Below are 17,799 nucleotides of genomic sequence, written 5' to 3' on the forward strand. Positions count from 1 at the left end.
CAGTGGCCAGACAGCTCAGCCTTTCTTCTCAGGTGGGACCGACTAGGCAGTCAGCATCTGGGGGGAAAACCAAGACTGAGAATAAATACTAAGGACATTTTTCCATTGGAGGGAGTCGGATATATACTGATTTGCCAACTTAGAGTTCACAGAATCCTTTTTCTGTTGACCTTCAAAATAACCTTAGATGAGTTAGGCACTAGATGACCTTTTGGAAGACACTCCTATTTGTTAATGACAGTTGCCTAAATCCCTAAATGATAGTGCACCTAAATTCCTCAAACTTCACTTTCATTCTCCCTGTGAAGTGTGAGTCCTGTTCTTGGTGGAATTCCACCACCACGACTGGCAGTAATAATCTTTTTTATGCCTAATTTTACTACTTGGACTCCATTTATATGCCCCACATACGCGCAGGAATTCCCTGCCCCACAACAGTTCCTGGGACACCCTCACTGCCCCATATCTCTTCCCTGCCCATCCCTGCTGCTATCTCAGGATCTCATCCCAGTTGTTTGGAAGCTGGGAGGGTTCTATCTCCCTCTCTCCCCCAGGTGCCTCAGCCCCCCTGGGCTGAGACAGGCTGACCTCTGGTCTTGTGACTCACCAGTCACCTGAGGCGGCCTTTGTTATCCCTTTATCTTGAGTGGAGAAAATAGATATGGATAAAAAGAAATATAGGCAGGGCCTCTGGGTTGTTTGGGAACCATTAGAAACCATTAGAAAATCTCCCCAGGCCTGTTGGCCTACTTCAGACCCAGGGACACCCAGGGGTGAGGGAACCGTGGAGGGTGGCTGTTCCCCATCCATGTGTCTTGTACAGTCGGGTTCTCAGGCCTGGGAGAGCTAGACAGGCAGTGTGGGTTGGACAGAAGCCTAACCATGATGTAACATTATTACTGTAGGGAAAAAAAATGTGTCCCTGCTTCTAAACTGGCTTATAAGAGGCCATGCTCTGACTTCCTCATTACTAACACCGCACTTCTAGGGGTGAGAGCCTGAGACCCAAGAGTGGTAAAGTGGGTAATTCAGAGAAACAGGTCACTGATCCCTCTCTTCTTGAACTTCATGACCCAGCAAGGGTGGTGGTGAGAGAGAGAGTGAATGTCTGTTGGGCACTGATGATAGTCCAGGTGTTTGATGTTCGCATTAGTAATTTCATTTGGTTCTCACAACAGCCTGAAAGGTGAGTAGTATTCCTCCCATTTTGGAGTTGAGGAAAATGAGGCCCCGAAATGAGGTAACTTGCCCAAGATTCCCCTTTCCCGGTAAGCGGCCGAGCCCAGATGTGGGTGCACATCTGCCTGCCTCCAAAGCTGTGGTTTTTTCCACACCCCAGGGGGGCAGGGGTGGTCACAGTGCTGGGCCCTGACCTCCGGGGACCTCTCATTCCAGGAGAGCCGGATCTATGCTGTGGCCACATCAGGCATGCATGTCTCCGATGTATCTCCCAGAAGTAATACCACGTGGTGTGGTGAGTCCCAAGTGGAATGCCCATCGTGGGCAGGGAGGGCATGCAGGGGAGAGATCTGCGAGCAACGCCCACGGCTAGGGTTACCTGGCGCCCTGTTCCTTTCCCCAGCAGGTGAAGTTCAGGTGACATCACAGAGCTAGGGCTGCCTTGGAGAGAAAAGGAAGCTGTGCAGGTTTTAATGTATCACCTGCTGGGTGGGAGTGGCCTTGAACAGGGTTATGGTCAATTACTGAGCTGGAAAGGACTTTAGAGAAGGGGTCCTCCCGCCCAGCCTCCCACCTGCCCTGGCTTCCCTTCTGCAGTACAAAGGTTGGGAGGAGGCCCCTGAAGGCGCCCCATCCCTACCCACTGACTCCTAAGTCACCTGCCAGCCACAGAATCCCCACAGTGATGTGAGAGCCCCATGGTGCATGATTGGTCACTCACCCTTGCAAGAGTGGGACTGAACAAGGCTTTGGCCCCCGTCCTGACATCTGTCTCCTGGTCTGTCACTCAGAGTGCTGTTACAGGGAGCACTGTCTGTGACTTCCTTCTTCACTCACCCCAGGTCTCTGCTGCCCCCACACTGGGCTATGGCTCTTAATTAATCTCATCCCTCGTCCCTGCCCATCCAGGTTCAAGGCCTCCTGCCCTTGCATCTCCTGGGCCTTTCTCTGGCCTCGTCTACAAGAATGGCACCGCGCCTGTCTACACAGCCCTGAAGGGGGTAAGAAGCTGCTTGCTATCCTAGGAAGGGGAGTCCCCATCCAAAGAGGTCCCTGACCGTGCAGTGGCCGGAGTGGAGCTCCAGGGTCAGGTTTCTGCATACACATGACTCTGGCAGGGAGCTCAGCCCACCAGGCAACATGTCATTTTTATAGTTTGTCTTTATTAGATTACTATTAGGAAAACTATACATTTACACAATTTTGAATCAGTATGATTGTGGGCAAAGTAAAAAGTTAAACCTATAGCTGTTCCACCTGTCCTCCCCATCTTGTCACGTGTATGGCCCAAAGGGCAGTGGGGCCTCTTCCAGAATTTTTTATGTGTTCCTACACATACTTCCATAACATCCCTACATTTTTTAAAACCAAAATCAGGTATATCTGCAACATGATGTTTTCACGCACATTTTTGTCTCCTTTTAATATTGGTTTTTGAAATTATAGCTGTTATACTTTGTAAAACTTTTTATGGAAGAACAAAAAAGCCAGAAGTAAAGTTCCTTCTCAGATTGCTTTTCCCTAATTTCTGACCCCAGAAGTCACTGTCATTAATGGTTTGGTGACTATTCTATAAGGCCCCCTGCTGCCTCTACAAATGCGTTACACATATTCTGTCTTTCTCACACAGGTGCACACGCACACATGCACACAAAGGGGATCATATTATACATGTCATTCTACCCCTGGCTTGTTCAACCAACCATGTGCCAGGTCTTCCTACCCTACCTCTGCACACGGCTCTGCCTCCCCTTTTAGGCCAGGCCAGTACCCACCAGTGTAGGTGCATAACTACCTTAACCTGTCCTCCACTGATTGACAGTTTAGGCCGTGTGTCTGTTTACTTTAAAATCAATGGTGTGATGAACATTTTGCAAATTCATCTCTGTGCACATATATACATAGTTCTGTAGGACAGAGTTCTAGAGCTGGACTTTATGGGCAAAAGATATGCAAGTTTTAAATTTTGACACTTAATGGCAAATTATCTTCTAAAAAACTTTACCACACTACACGGTACCCCTTTCTCCACAATTTCTCCTACCTGGAGATAATCAGTCTTTGTAAATGTCTGTCAGTGAGATGATTTCTCCTTTGGTTATCCCCACACATTTTTAAAGCTCCTGTTTCACACTTGACCTGTGCTGTGGCTTTCTGGCCCCCTAGTGGCAGGGAGGAGGCGTCACAGTGGTCAGGTGTTCAGCTGGGATGGGGCTCCTGCTTTGGGGACCACAGAGGATGGTGTGGGGGGTGGGAGGCCTGAGGAGAAGCATGGAGGTGAGGACACAGGAGTACAGTCAGGAAGGGACAGTTGTGTGTTGGGTGCCCTGGCCGGGTGGTGGCATCCATGTGCCCCAGACAGGCTCTGTTGGCCACACCCTGGGTACCTGGAGCCAGTGCAAGTGCAGGTGGGATGGGGCTTGGTTTGCAGCACGAGCTGCAGTGGGGAGGGGGCCTGTCTTGCAGAGAGCCACACAGATCAGCACCGTGCCCTTTGTGGACGAGTCCTCTGGGTCCGACGACGACTGCAGCTCTCAGGCAAGTTTCCGAACTTCAGTCCCCTGCTCTGAGTCCAGGAAGACCAGCGGACTGGGCAGCCCCCGGGCCATCAAGAGAGGTATGGAGAAGGGAAGCAGGAAGGGATGCAGGACAACAAGAGACCCCTCACCCCTTCCCACAGGCAGTCATCCATGGTGGTGATGGTGGGGTGTTTGCTTGAGCTTTGCCATGACCCTCAGCCCCAGACTCAGGGGTCTCGGGTGGATGAGTTTCTGGGCCAGGCATGGGACCCGGGCCTTGACTCCTCCCCCTGGCCAGGTGTCTCCATGTCCTCGCTAAGCTCTGAGGGCGACTATGCCATCCCTCCGGACGCCTGCTCCCTGGACAGTGACTACTCAGAGCCTGAGCACAAACTACAGCGCACCTCGTCCTACTCCATAGACGGGCTGGGCCTAGGCGGGGTGAGCTGAGAGCGTGGCCCCACCCCACTGGGGCTGGGGCAGGGCAGGGTGGGAGCTGCCTGCCTGGTGCCCTCTGCACAAGACACCAGTAGCAGCAGTGAGAGGAGGGGTCCCTGGTATTGGTGGGGGTGGGACGGGGCCGGAGGCTGCCTCTGATGTGGGATGAGGGGTGCAGTTATGCAGCTGGGCACACACAGACCCCATGAGGAAGGAGAGGGGGCCTTCCTCATCAAACCAGGAATGGCCAGTTCAAAAGCCTATTATGACCCACCAAGCCCCGGGAGTTTACACACATTACCTCGTTTTAGCTCCACGCCGACCCTGGAATTCTAGGAACTAACATTAATTGAGTTGTTACAGTGTGCCAGGCACCATGCTCTATGCTTTTCAAGCACTGTCTCATTTGTCCTCACAATCGTCTCAGGATTGTTACCCCATTTTATGGATGAGTGGGCCTGTGGCACAGAGATGTGCTATTCCACACTGGAGGCAGCAGTAAAGCAAGATGTGTCACTCCCAGCCTTTGCTCCACCACCCCCCTACCCCCGTGCCACTCTTGTCTTCCCCTCTCCTGCTCCATGAACCATCTGACCAAGCCTGGCTGATGTGCACATTGTTCCCCAAACCTCTCTCTCCCTTCCCTGCTGCCTGCATGGCCTACTTCCTCCTCCCAGCTCATCTTTGAAGGAAAGGTTGACCTCTCATTCCAAGGCTGGTTTAGCCCTTTCCCAAAAGCCCTCCCTGGCCGGCCTCTCCCTTATGCAGCCCCTGATCTGCCATCTTCTCATGGTCAGCTGTATTCCCAAGCCAGTAGGACCCTTCCATAGCAGGGACATCCATGCTTTATTTAGTCCTCTTTGAACCCTTAGCATGGTGCCCTGTAAATACTCAATAATTATTTTTCTAATGAGAAACCAGTGACTCACCTGGATCATTTTGGCCTGTGTGATGTCCAGGAACTTCAGTGATTTCCCCTCTGTTCACCCCTCTTCTGTGCACCCTTCCACCACTGCAGGAGTCACTGGAGAAGTCGGGGTACCTGCTGAAAATGGGGAGCCGGGTAAAGACCTGGAAGAGACGCTGGTTTGTCCTGAGACAGGGACAGATTCTGTACTACAAGTCCCCGGTGAGACCCTCCTTCCCCAGGACTGGAGTCTGTAGGACCCCACCCCAGACCTAGGACTGTGTGACAGGGGTGCTAGAAGAGGGGAAGTGTGGCCCACGGTCAGAGGGCAAAGGTCCCGCAGGTGGGGAGAGGCAGCTTGGCTGGGCAGCTGAGGCTTTGAGCTGCACGTGTACCAGGAGGCTGGTTACTAGTTCTCACGGTGAAATCAGGCACTGAGCAGGCAAAGGCAGTTCTAGATGAGTTGACTTGGAGATTTTTTCTTTCTTTAGAAGCTGAGTTCTTCTTTTGCCTGGTCCTATAAAAGAACTGTTCTAGCTGGAGTGCCCATTGCTTCCTCCACCTCTTTCCTACACTGTTTGGAAAAAGGGAGCCTTGGATATTGGGACCTAGTTTGAGAGGCCTTCCCTGGATAACCCATGTTAATGTTTAAAAGAGGGCAAAAAGATCTAGTCTCTTGTGCAACTCTAGTTGATTGGTCGAGGCTGTGTCAATCACCATGTCAAGGATTCTGGGCCTGTATCGCTCAATAAGCAGGCATGCTCTGATTGATTAGTAATGCCTGCAATGGCACTGGAAATAGGCAGTGGTGATATATATGCCACTTATTTGCCATAGTTGGTATTAAAAGATGTAGTGGAAAGAATTTAAGGGCTTTATAGCTTAGTAATAACCTGGTGGCTTCTGCCCAAATTTTAAAGGCTCAATCCATACTTTTTGAGGCCTGGGTCAGCAGGGCCTCTGTCTCTAATCATTGCTCCATGTTAGCTGGAACCAGGATCCAGAACAAATTACCCACCCATCATACCATAGCCCAGGAAAGCTTAGGAATCACTTTCCCCTTTGCCTGTGACCTGGAGTAAGATCTGAGGGGAAATGATGTACTCTGGGAAGGCTCCAACCTCTTTCCTTCCCATTCCTTTCTTTACAGAGTGATGTCATCCGGAAACCTCAAGGTCAAGTGGAACTGAACTCCCGTTGCCAAATTGTACGAGGAGAGGGTGCACAGACATTCCAGGTGAGCATGGTCCTGGCAGCTAGAATTTTAGACAGAAGAGGTTCTGGGTTTGGATATAGCTATGATAGAGATAAAAATGGAGCAAAATGGGCATATGTGAAAGACATTCCACATCAGTATTTGGGTCTGATCCTAATTTGTGAGTATGGGGAAGGAAGAGGAGACAGAATGTGAAAGATAGAGAGAAGGCAGAAGAGACAGGGAGAACAAGATGAGGAGGAAAAGAAGGGAGGGAGTACCACAGTAGGAAGAAGGAAGGCCCAGTGGGTTCAGGGATTTGTGCCACCTCAGAGCTACGTTTCTGTTATTCTGTCCTCCTGTCTCCCTGGCCCCCATCCCTAATCCCTTACTCCTCCACAGCTCATCTCTGAAAAGAAAACCTATTACCTGACGGCTGACTCACCCAGCCTGCTGGAGGAGTGGATCCGAATACTACAGAGCCTGCTGAAGGTCCAGGCCATTGGGCCTCCAGCCCTGCCGCAGGGTGGCACCAAGCCCACTGTGAAGGGCTGGCTGACCAAGGTATGGTAGGGCTAGTGGGGGAGGCATGTGGGCCTCCTGAGAATCTGGGGAGCCAGGAACAGGAGTGGCAAGGGGCAGTGGGTCCCCTCCTTACACACAGCTCCTTTCTCTAGTCGTTTCCTCACAAGGATTAGCTGGTTGGCCTCAAACATGGTCTGACTACTCAGATCATGGTGAATGATTCCCTGGAAACAGATCAGCTATTCTCAAGACAGAGGGAGGAAAGGAATGTCTCGTGCCTGTTTTGAGATCACTAGGGGTTGCCCGCCATCCGCACCTGTACCCACCAGTATGCATATGAGGAGTTGCTACTTAGGGGAGGTCGGTGTGGCCACTCAAAGACTTATAAGATCCCAGGCCTGCCCTAAAGACTTTCTAGTTAGGGCTCTTCTGGTTGCAAGGAGCACAGAAGCACGTCAACCCCAAGAAAAGGGAGGTTAGCAAGGAAGCACATTAACTAGGCCCAAACACCTTCAGGAAGCAAAGATGCTTGTAAGAGCAAGCTCGATATTTGCGGGCTCTCTCTCTCTCTGCTTCCACTGCCCCATTCAGTCTGTTGACTTCAGTCTCCTCTGCCTGTGTGCAGCTGCTGTCCCCTCATGACTTACACTTGCCTATCAAGGCCCTTCCCTTCTTCTCATCAGCCTTATAACTCCAGCCTCTGCTGACTCGCAAATTTTTCCCAAGTTCACATTCCTGAGACAGGACATCTGATTGGCCTGGTTAATCTTTTATTGGCAAGTCACACAAGGATGGATGGGGTGTCGTATGGTACACACCATGGCCCCTTGCTGTGAAAGGACTGCTTCAGTTAGTAGGGAGTCTGGGTGGCATCTCCACTAAGGACCTGAGTTTGACCAGGGGTGTTGAGATCTGCCTCCCTATGGCTTCTCTTTGCCAGTTCTGGTTTTACTTCTGGGGTCCCCTGGTTCTAGTAATGCTAGTTCATTTCTGTCTTACAGGTAAAGCACGGTCACTCCAAGCTGGTCTGGTGTGCTCTCGTTGGCAGAACCTTCTACTACTATCGGAGCCATGAGGACAAGGTACTTCCCCGGCCTCCCGACAGCACCTGCTCTGTCTCGCCGCAGCCCCCATTCCTGTGGCTCCATGTCTTGATGGACAGCCCCAGCTTTCTCTTCGACCCCACCTAACCCTCAAACACAAAGCCAGCTGCCTGGCTCCCTCTGGAGTGCATGGCCAGTGTGCATGTCCCACAGACTCTGCCGGAGGGATCTGTCTGCACTTCTCCAAGCAGGCCTCAGCCAAGGAGTCGCCCCTTCCCATCCTGTCATCTGTCCACATCCATGATTTCTAACCCAACAGGGCCTAATCCCTGTCCCCTGCTAGCTCTCCCATTCACAGAAGGCTCATGTTCGCAGCGACCCCTGGGCCACCTGCCTGTACGGAATGCACGCATACAGGAAGTAGATCGATCCTGTGACTCAGACGAGGATTATGAGGCTGGAGGAACCCGGCAGTTGCTTTCCTCCCACTGCACCCTGGTCATCCACCCCCCAGAGCACAGCCCCACCTACCTCCTCATTGGCACCAAGCATGAAAAGGTAAGGGACGCAGCTGAGCCCGATGGCCACCTGGGACCTGTGATTCTCATCTTCCCTTCTCTCTTTCCCCTGAGCTTCCCCAAATTCACGTTTATTTCCCTCCCAGACATTTTGGCAACTAATATTCCCTGATTGGGAATATTCCTTATACTGAATTCTCTCCCAGTGGCCAACATCGCTTCACTGAAACTATGAGATAGAACCACAAGCTTAGAAACTAGGGTTCATGTTCACCTGATCCCGAGTCTTTCCTTTTAGAGATTGGTGGCCTTGACTTGTACTAACGAAACCAGCTGAACCCCACCCACCTTGGGCTTGGCCCCTTCAAGGAAGCCTCCTAGGAGCTCTTGCCTCCATTCTTCCCACCCCAGTTCCATCAGATGGCTTTCCATCTTCTTTCAGGAGACGTGGCTTTACCACCTCACGGTGGCTGCAGGTGGCAGCAGTGCTAAGGTGGGCACTGCCTATGAGCAGCTCATTGGAAAACTGATGGATGGTGAGGGAGACCCAGGTAAGGCAAGGGTGGTCATCATGGCCTGGGTTAGAGTGTGGCGGCTGGGTAATTATTGGTCAAGAACCCAAAGAAAGCACTACTGTACCCCGAAGCTGTTTTAACACATCAAAGCCACAGAACGGCATTCCCACCCCAAGCTCCAGGGCCCCTGTCGCTGGTGAAGATACTGAGGTACCCACTCTACGTAGGGGAGTTTATCTGGGAAGCAGGCTTTTCAGTGGCGTGGGTCAATGTTTTACTTTGATTAACCTACAGCTTTGCTGGCTGGGCAGAGGCTTGAGGAAAGGAGGTAGCTAGTTAATCTATAGTTAGGATTTGTTAATCAGCAAGTAAAGCCTAAATTGGGACCAGGCTAACCACAAAGCCTGGTATATTCGGCGGTCTTTATTTTGCTGCTGATTCTTAGGACCCAGAGGCACTAACAGCACACACACCACTATACTCTTTTCCTGCTGCTCCACGGCTTGTCTATTTCTGGCTGATGCACACTCCTCCACCCAGACCTGACACTTCAGGGAGAGGCTTCCCCTGCACACACAGGCGTGCATTCAGATGCCCACGACCTCACACACTCACTCCTGTTGCAGCCCCACTAGCAAAGCAGTAGCCACCTTCCTGTAAGCCATGCTTGTGAGTGTACTAAACGCAGTGCACGGCTGCATACCCCCCACTCTGGGTTTATGAAACCCAGCTCAACCCGTGTGTCCCGGACAGGTAAACCCTTGTGTTCCCCACAGATCTAACTGGGAGTGGGGCTGAGGGTGGAGGCGAGTTCCCTCGTCAGTGGTAACTGCTCTCCGCTGCTGTGCTTTGGGCAGATTCCCCGCTCTGGAAGCACCCCATGCTGTGTTACAGCAAAGACGGGCTGTACACCTCCCTCACCACCCTGCCCTCTGAGGCCCTGCAGACGGAGGCCCTCAAGCTCTTCAAGGTAAAGTGGGAGCAGAGCGCAGGCCCACCAATGGTGGCGGGTGCCCTTGCCTTGTGCCCAGGCTCTCCCTTGAGCACCTCTGCCCACTATGGTGATCCTCAAGTGGAGGAGACCCATGCAGTTCAGGGGTAGCCCACAGAGGGCTCTGCAGAGGAAGGAAAAGAGTCCCACAGGGGCCCCACCACATCCTGTGTGGCGGGAGGCCGGAAGCCCTGGAACTTTGTTCATGAGCCCTGCCGAGGTGCGGGTGAAAGTCCCCCTGGAGGAGCCCCCTACACCTGCAGGGCACAGCAGGAAAGGCCAGATTTATGTTGCTTCTGGACCTGTGAGATTCTGACCTATTTTAGAATGTTCTTTGTGCCCATCTGAATATTCTATATTTTTAAAAAATGAATATGTCTTGCTTATGTAATGGAAACATTTAAAGAAGGAAAGATTCAATCCAAAGTAGCCTTCTCAGCCCGCACAGATGCTCTCTCTCAAGCAGCAACAATGCTCCCTCTTAGAAGGGCTGTCTGCGGTGAAGTGGAGCCTCCCGGGAGCCCTGCGGGGCAGCCCAGTCTAGCCACTGTCCCAGAGGACGCTCACCGAGGGGCTGTGGGCTGCCTGTGCCCACTCTCATTTCCCTGCCAGTCCTGCCAGCTCTTCATCAATGTGCCTGTGGAGGCCGCCTCGGTGGACTACCACGTGTCCTTGGCCCAGACGGCCTTGCAGGTCTGCCTGGTCCACCCTGAGCTGCAGAGCGAGATCTACTGCCAACTCATGAAGCAGACCAGCTGCCGCCCACCTCAGAAGTACTCCCTCATGCAGGTGGGCACCCCCGGGGTGGAGCAGCCGACAGGAGCCATGGGCAAGGGCTGCCCAGAAGGTGGGAAACGTAGACGGTGGTGACTGGGCGGATATCCTCTGAGCTGGTAGCCAGTGGACAGCCTCCGTGCTCAAAGCTACTGCCCTTTCTTTGCCCCTTCCGGATGTCTATGTACAGTCAGATTGTGGCATTGTTATTCTGGGCAAAGCCCGACCAAATTGGCCATCCTAGTACCCGGAGAAGTTGGGGGCTCCTGTTTGGAGAGAGTGCTGAAGGCCCTGTAGCTTAGGACGGTGTGGGCCGGCAGCACTGCAGACCCGGCACTCAGCCCGTGCTGCCTGTGTCCCCTGGCAGTGCTGGCAGCTCCTGGCTCTGTGTGCCCCACTTTTCCTGCCTCAGCACCACTTCCTCTGGTATGTCAAACAGCAACTCCAACGCCACGCAGACCCCAGGTGAGTGAGTGCCATTTCCTCTGCCACTGTCGCTCTCCTGGCTGCGGCATGATTGAACGGACTGCAGGGGAGACGAGGATGGATCAGCTCACCCCCTCCCCCACCCTCAGAGATTTGCTCCACGGTCCTGGAGACTTCACCCATTGTTGTGCACACAAATGGGCATGTGGAGATCTGGGCAGGCATGGATGTTTTGTGGGGGCTCATGTGAAGCTACATTGCCTCCAGATTTTCATTCTATGTTGTCATGTTCATATAGGCCCTGAATGGCAAATGAACACCCCAGGCCGGTCTTCAGGGCTTTTCTCACAGCCTGCCCCATCTGCAGAGTTGGTCCTGGCCAGGTCTGGGTAGGGAGTCAGGGTGTCAAGGGAAGAGTGGATTCTATTCCCTTCTTCCTTCACCTGTCTTTTTAGAAATGAAACTGGTCAGTATGCCACCTACTGCCAGCGGGCAGTGGAGCGGACCCTGCAGACTGGGGAGCGGGAAGCCAGGCCATCGCGCATGGAAGTGGTGTCCATCTTGCTGCGGAACCCCTTCCACCACTCCTTGCCCTTCAGCATCCCCGTGCACTTCGCCAATGGGACTTACCAGGTGAGGAGGTGGGTGTGCGCCCTGTCCTGAGTATTCTCATATTACCTTAGGGCCAGGTGGGGGCTAAGCCTCCTTCAGCTTGCCAGACTATTAACAGCAAACCAGCAAAAGGACAGGTCTGGATTTGGGAATGGGAGTTGGGGGTGGTTAGTGTCAGTGCAGAGGGAGAAAGCAGCTTGAATCGCAAAAGGGCTCCACTATTTGATGTCCTGGAAGTAGATCTTTTGAACCTACTGTGTGAACTGGGAAGCTAAGACACTGACCAAGAAAGTGGCAAAAAGACTTCCTCCAAAAGGGTGACAGTACAGGAGAAACAGAACTTATGTCCCATTCCAGCTTCCACAGGGAAGGCTCGTCCCTCACACACGCACCCTCTGCAGGTGAATACGGAATCTTTCTTTGGCTCTTGCATTTGCTCTTGCTCCTTGCAGCCAAGCCTTTGCACCTCCTGGACACAGACCCCTCTACTAGCCCTCGTAAGCTCTTCCCAGGAAACCCTCTGGGACTGCCACTTCTCCCTTACAGGTGGTCGGTTTTGACGGCTCCTCCACAGTTGATGAGTTCCTCCAGCGGCTGAACCAGGAGACAGGCATGAGAAAGTCATCCCACTCTGGCTTTGCCCTCTTCACGGACGATCCTTCTGGCAGGGAGCTGGAACACTGCCTTCAGGGGAGTGTCAAGGTGATGGCCTCCCTTCTAAGCCAGCGGAGTTTTGGTGGTGGGGAAAAACCCATCTGGCGGGGGGTGCCTGGCTGTTTTGCAGCCTGTTTGGTGCTGAGCCCAAGGTGCTCCCCCCAGGCAAGCATTTCTGTGCCATCCTAAAGTTACAGGCAGAGGAAAGATGTTTGTGTCCTTGTCGCTGGAGAGATCTCTGTATCCCTCCTCCCCTCAGTGGCTGTGCAGTGTCCAGGGGAAAAGCTGCTTCTCAGCTGGTGTAGGGAGGACAGGGAGAATTTCCCAGCAGCAGCCCCAAGCGAGCCTGCTGCCCGTGACGTGTACACTGGGCTGACGTATACACTGCCGTACACGGGCTGACAACTGTACGCCGGGACCCGCAACATGTCATGTCACATAGTGGGCCTCACTCTTACCCTGTCTGCCAGGGCCTAGGTGATGCTTCTAGGCTCTACCACAGTTTAAGGAGGTAGATCCTTATGGTACTTCTGTATTAAAGGCCCTTAAATCGGATTTAAGACCTGTCTTGTATTGTGGTCTGAGATTAGAGCCATGGGGCATTAGTATGTGTGGACATGTGCTACAGCACTTGGTGAGTGTGAGTGTTTTGGGTCCAGTGTCTGCTTTCTTTATGGCAACGGGACAAAGGCTTCTGTAGTGTTTTACCATTGCCTGGAAACACTCTGCCACAATACCTTCTTTGTGAACGTCGGGGTATCTGTAAGACTTTGTTACCTAGTAGGCCTCTGGGTATATTTACCGCTGTCGGTAGAATAGAGATGGAGCTGGTGATAGGAGGCCAGGGGTTTTGACGGGGGCCTGCCTTGCCTCTGGGAGGCCCCCTCAGATGTTACGGCCAGTGCGGGCAGCTCCGCTTTGCTGCTCACGCAATGCCCAGGGCTACAACTCTCTGTCTATGAGGAAGTTGCAGGCACCTTGGGTTCCCCTCATCAGGGGCTTTTCTGACTTTCTCTTTTGCCTCTTCAAGGTCTGTGATGCCATCTCCAAGTGGGAACAGGCCCTGAAGGAGCTGCACTCTGGAAAGTCTGAGGGTGGCACACGTGTTCTGAAGCTGATGTACAAGAACAGGTGCTGAGTCCTGCCCAAGGGTGGGAGCAAGCATGACGGCTGCCACTGGGGTGTCAGCTCCTCACGTCCCCCACTAAATGGCTTGTGCTGCACAGGCAGGGGCCCCACAGATATAATACTATATGGTGGTTATTAGCTGGGGGCTATTTGATCCTCTGAGGCCCTGCACAGCTCAGGCTCTCAGTCCCTATACTGTGTGTGTGTGTGTGCGCACACACACACACACACACACACACACACCTGCCAAGAAAACAAACCAACTTCATGAGATGGCTTCATGTGTTACATTAGGAGAGTAAAAATGTTGTATGAGCACTGGATATTTAAGGCTAAAGAATAAATTGTTCCTATACCAATTCCAGGAAATACAGAAGTAGACATCCTGACTTTTTACCAGTTTGAGTAGGAAAATTCCATCCCAGACATGTCTCCAGGAAAATAATTTCCATTAGTGTCTTGGAATCTTTACTCATCCAGTTCCCTAATAAGCTGTGATTCCTGGTACCCGATTCCCTTCACCAATTCCAGGAAGTCTAACATATATCCAGAATTAACCACGTGCTTCTGTTGCTATAAGATCTGATGGCCCTGTGTCTGCTCTGTGTCTTGCTTGGTTAAATTTTTCTGGAGGCAATTGAACATAAGCTCACAGATGGTATAAAGAGTCATTTCTTTCCTTGGAAATCAAAATAAACAGATGCAGAGACGGCCTCATCCACTTGGGATCCCAGCTGACGTGGCTTCTCACACTCTTCCCTCTAGGCTGTACTTTCGGAGTCAAGTCAAAGGGGAGACGGAGCGAGAGCGGCTGTTGCTTGCCTTCCAAACTAGTGGAGAGATAGTGGCAGGGAGGTTTCCTGTCAACAAAGAACTGGCTCTTGAGATGGCTGCCCTAATGGCCCAGGTAAGGTTCTGTTTGAGATCAGGAGGGTTCGGACACCATCTTTGGACTCCAAGATAGAAGGCACCACACAGCATGAAACACAAGATTGTGTAGATCCTCTGGTACCAAAGGAGAGGGTGGCTTTGCTGTCCCTGGCCTTGGAGAGAAGCTGACTCCTTACCCAGCAGAGCTCCTCACTGCTGATACAGGCTATGTGCAGAACGCTGGATGTGAAATCAGTTCTGGGTTTGAGTTGTAGCCACCTTCCCGTTATGAGATCTAGGCCAAGTCACTTTACTTGTCTGTGCTTTAGTTTCCATTATTGTACACTGAAAACAAAAATACCTCCCTGCCGCCCCTACAGGGTTGTACTAAGTATGATTTTTAAATAATGTATATCACACAGTCTATGTAATAAGATCTGTACTTACGGCTGTCAAACATTAGAATTAGGAAAAAAATCAAACTTTGACTCTTCTTTCTGTTAGCTTTAGGAGGCCATCTTGCCAAAGGCATCTGGGATACCTTCATGGTTCCCGTAAGAAAGAGTCTCGTTCTACATGCTGGAGAGGAAGGGGAAATCATAACAGTTGATCTTTAATAAACATTTATTGAATCGTCTATAGAGGGCTCTGTGCTAAATATTTTATGTGTATTGTCCCATTAAGTTCTCATCCCCACATAATAGATGAGGAATTGAAGCTCATAGAGGTTAAGTAACTTGATCAGGGATACAGTTGGTCAGTGGCAGAGCTGGGATTTGAGCCAAGTGTCCGACACCAAAGGCCACATTTGGAACACTGCGCTACAGTAAATCAGTCCTCACTTAATGCTGTCAGTCGGTTCCGCGACTTTCAGCAAAGCAACGTTATAATGAAACGACAGAACGAAACGTTATTCGCGGACCTGCTGTACTCTAGGATCTATAGCATCTTCAACCCTGTATCCCATATTTTTTGGATTGGAAGCTGGAATTTCTATATTGCTTTCCTTTGTCTGCCACTCATTAACTATGTCTTTGGATAAAGCACTTAACCTGAGCTGCAAAATGAAAATTGGTCTAGATAATCTCTAATATTCTAGGACCCTAAGGTTGTTTCTCTAGTGTGTGTGAAATTTGAGATAAAGGGACTGTTCACAAGAAGTGTTTTTTCACATCCATTCCCACCTCACGAATAAAGTAATGGAGTAATGGTTTTTTTCACCTCTCTCAACAGCCCTTCCCCACCCCCACCCCTACCATGTCCAGATTCCTGACTTGTCCCTCCATGTCCGTGTGCTTCTACCATAGGTAGAGTATGGGGACTTGGAGAGGCCCATCCCACCAGGCCCTGGGGGGACACCCGCTTCCAAGGCTCAGCATCACCTACAACAGGTCCTGGACAGGTTCTACCCAAGGCGCTACAGACACGGGGCACCCCCTGAACAGCTGAGGTAAGTTGCAAGGTCTCGTGGGGCATCGCTGTGGGGAGGCATGGGCTGCAAACTAAGGGAAGGCCTCAGAGCTGTGATGAAAACATGTTGGCACTTCACTGGTACCATTTCTCTGCATCTGTCCAAATCAGGCACCTGGCAGATCAGCTGACCACAAAATGGGCAGCACTGCAAGGCTGCTCCCCTCCTGAGTGCATCCGCATCTTCCTGACGGTGGCCCGGAAGTGGCCCTTCTTTGGTGCTAAGCTCTTTGCTGCTCAGGTAAATGCAGGTGGTTTCCAGTGGAAGGAGTGGTTACTGCGCCCTCAGAAATGCCCTGTCTCCTGGAGCTATCGTTCCCCTCTTGCCGTATTTGAGCCGGTACAGGCTGCAGCGCCCGCCTGCACACTAGAAACCACCAGGGGTCGCTATCTCTCCATCCATTTCTGGCCTATTCCCATTTCCATGATCCAGATGATCCAGAGCAGTTATTCATTGCTTTGGGGCCAAGTTTATTTCTGGGTGACCCTCATCTTTCCTTTATTGACTTCTTTCTCAGTGCTACCCCTGGAAAACAAATAGAGTCAACTAATTATCAAGGCACATAAGAGGGGGCCCACTTGGTCTGGCCAGTTGGGGAAAGCTACTGAAAAGGTGATGTGTGTCTCTCCCCAGCTTTTTGGGTAGGAGAGACAGGAAATCTGGATTGCCCTACTGCAGCCCTGGCAGTGAACATTAATCATTCTAGGAATTGTCCACCAAATAGGTACTTTTCTCATGGGCAGGGTCTAAAGCCCATAAGATTGCATTCTTGCTTTGCTCTTGTACTGTCCCTAGGAAATTGGTTGAAGCAACTGCACCTCAGCTGGGAGAGACAGGTGGAACGCTGTCAGTTTCTGAGAACTGGGCGGAAACAGCCTGTTCTCCATGCCCAGGACAGAGCAGCCAGGGCTGGCCTCTGTATAGCACAGAGCTTCCCAACCAGTGTGCTGTGGCAGGAAGGGCGATACGTAGGACCTGCAAGAAAGTGAACGCCCCCCTGGGGATTGTTAGTAGGTAGCCAGAGCTCCAAGGCCAGATGCTTCCTGTCTGTTTACTCCAGCGTGCTGGACAAATGCCACCTTGTATGTTTTCCAAGATGAGAAGAAGGTTGGGAATCTCTGCTTGGCAGGTCCCTGCATGTGTCCTCTTCCTCAGAAGGCTCTCAGCTCAGAATCCCTAGCTGTGGCCGTGTCTGACGCGATTTTGCTGTTTCCCCAGCCTGTACAGCTGTCTTCCAAGGAGAGCAGTCTGCTGTGGATTGCTGTGAATGAGGATGGTGTCAGCATCCTGGACCACACCACCATGGTATGCAAGGATGGGGGCTGGCTTCCTCCCAGGAGGAAGGCTGAGCCCCTCCTCCACAATGGTCTGTTCTTCTCCTCTCTGGACTCAGCAGCCACCTGAGCTAAGTGACCATGGTCCCCTTCCCCCACTTCCTGCCCAAGCACTGCTGCTCTCTAGTCTAGACACAGATTGTAGACATTGAAGACGTAGATCTCCAGGTTATGAGAACTTCGAGTTCTCCCTTCTTGGTTGAAGCCACCTGTGCTTAGAAGAGACAGGGGAATAATGGTTCCTCACTCAGGAGACAGGTAGGTTTCCCCAGAACTGATGGGCTCTTTCTCACAGCAAGTGCGCGTCACTTACCCCTACTCTTCACTGATGACCTTTGGTGGCTGCCGCGATGACTTCATGCTTGTGATTAGAACCATTCCCGACCAGAGCTCTGGAAAAGGCCACAGTGAGAAGATGATCTTCCGGATGGCTGTTCCCGAGGTGGGTCTGAGAGCTGCTAAAACATTTTGCTCTGATCTGGTATGAAGAGGTGGGCTGGAAGCTAGAAAGGAGGCTGGAGTGATGACATTATTCTAGAAGGGCCCTGCTCCAAAGGAAACTTTTGGCATTGTCTTCTTCAATCAGTACTCCAAAGGACCCAGGTGGAGTTGCACCTCAGTAGTCACTGCTGAGCTATAGGTGAGCGGCTGGCTGGGAGGGAACTCGCTCTGGTCTAGCCATTCCTGCGCTCTTCACATT

At 51.8% G+C, this 17,799-nt stretch overlaps 1 protein-coding gene across 2 annotated transcripts in view; it reads left to right on the forward strand.

Moving 5' to 3' along the window:
• The window catches only part of PLEKHH1 (pleckstrin homology, MyTH4 and FERM domain containing H1), a 50,805-nt gene that overhangs the window by 30,041 nt on the left and 2,965 nt on the right, over positions 1-17,799 (forward strand). For both annotated transcript variants that reach the window (XM_081048434.1, XM_081048433.1), the window contains exons 8-28: positions 1,396-1,474; positions 2,089-2,180; positions 3,646-3,796; positions 3,997-4,139; positions 5,155-5,265; positions 6,194-6,280; positions 6,641-6,802; positions 7,765-7,845; positions 8,182-8,364; positions 8,767-8,875; positions 9,697-9,809; positions 10,443-10,619; positions 10,972-11,069; positions 11,486-11,663; positions 12,189-12,344; positions 13,327-13,427; positions 14,190-14,331; positions 15,602-15,744; positions 15,876-16,005; positions 16,984-17,070; positions 17,395-17,541. In XM_081048434.1, the coding sequence (XP_080904560.1) occupies positions 1,396-1,474; positions 2,089-2,180; positions 3,646-3,796; positions 3,997-4,139; positions 5,155-5,265; positions 6,194-6,280; positions 6,641-6,802; positions 7,765-7,845; positions 8,182-8,364; positions 8,767-8,875; positions 9,697-9,809; positions 10,443-10,619; positions 10,972-11,069; positions 11,486-11,663; positions 12,189-12,344; positions 13,327-13,427; positions 14,190-14,331; positions 15,602-15,744; positions 15,876-16,005; positions 16,984-17,070; positions 17,395-17,541 (2,670 nt within the window). The remainder of the gene's footprint in view (positions 1-1,395; positions 1,475-2,088; positions 2,181-3,645; positions 3,797-3,996; positions 4,140-5,154; positions 5,266-6,193; positions 6,281-6,640; positions 6,803-7,764; positions 7,846-8,181; positions 8,365-8,766; positions 8,876-9,696; positions 9,810-10,442; positions 10,620-10,971; positions 11,070-11,485; positions 11,664-12,188; positions 12,345-13,326; positions 13,428-14,189; positions 14,332-15,601; positions 15,745-15,875; positions 16,006-16,983; positions 17,071-17,394; positions 17,542-17,799) is intronic.

This window comes from Rhinolophus hipposideros (genome assembly GCF_964194185.1).
Source record: "Rhinolophus hipposideros genome assembly, chromosome: 5".
In the NCBI taxonomy this organism is placed as follows: Eukaryota; Metazoa; Chordata; class Mammalia; order Chiroptera; family Rhinolophidae; genus Rhinolophus; species Rhinolophus hipposideros.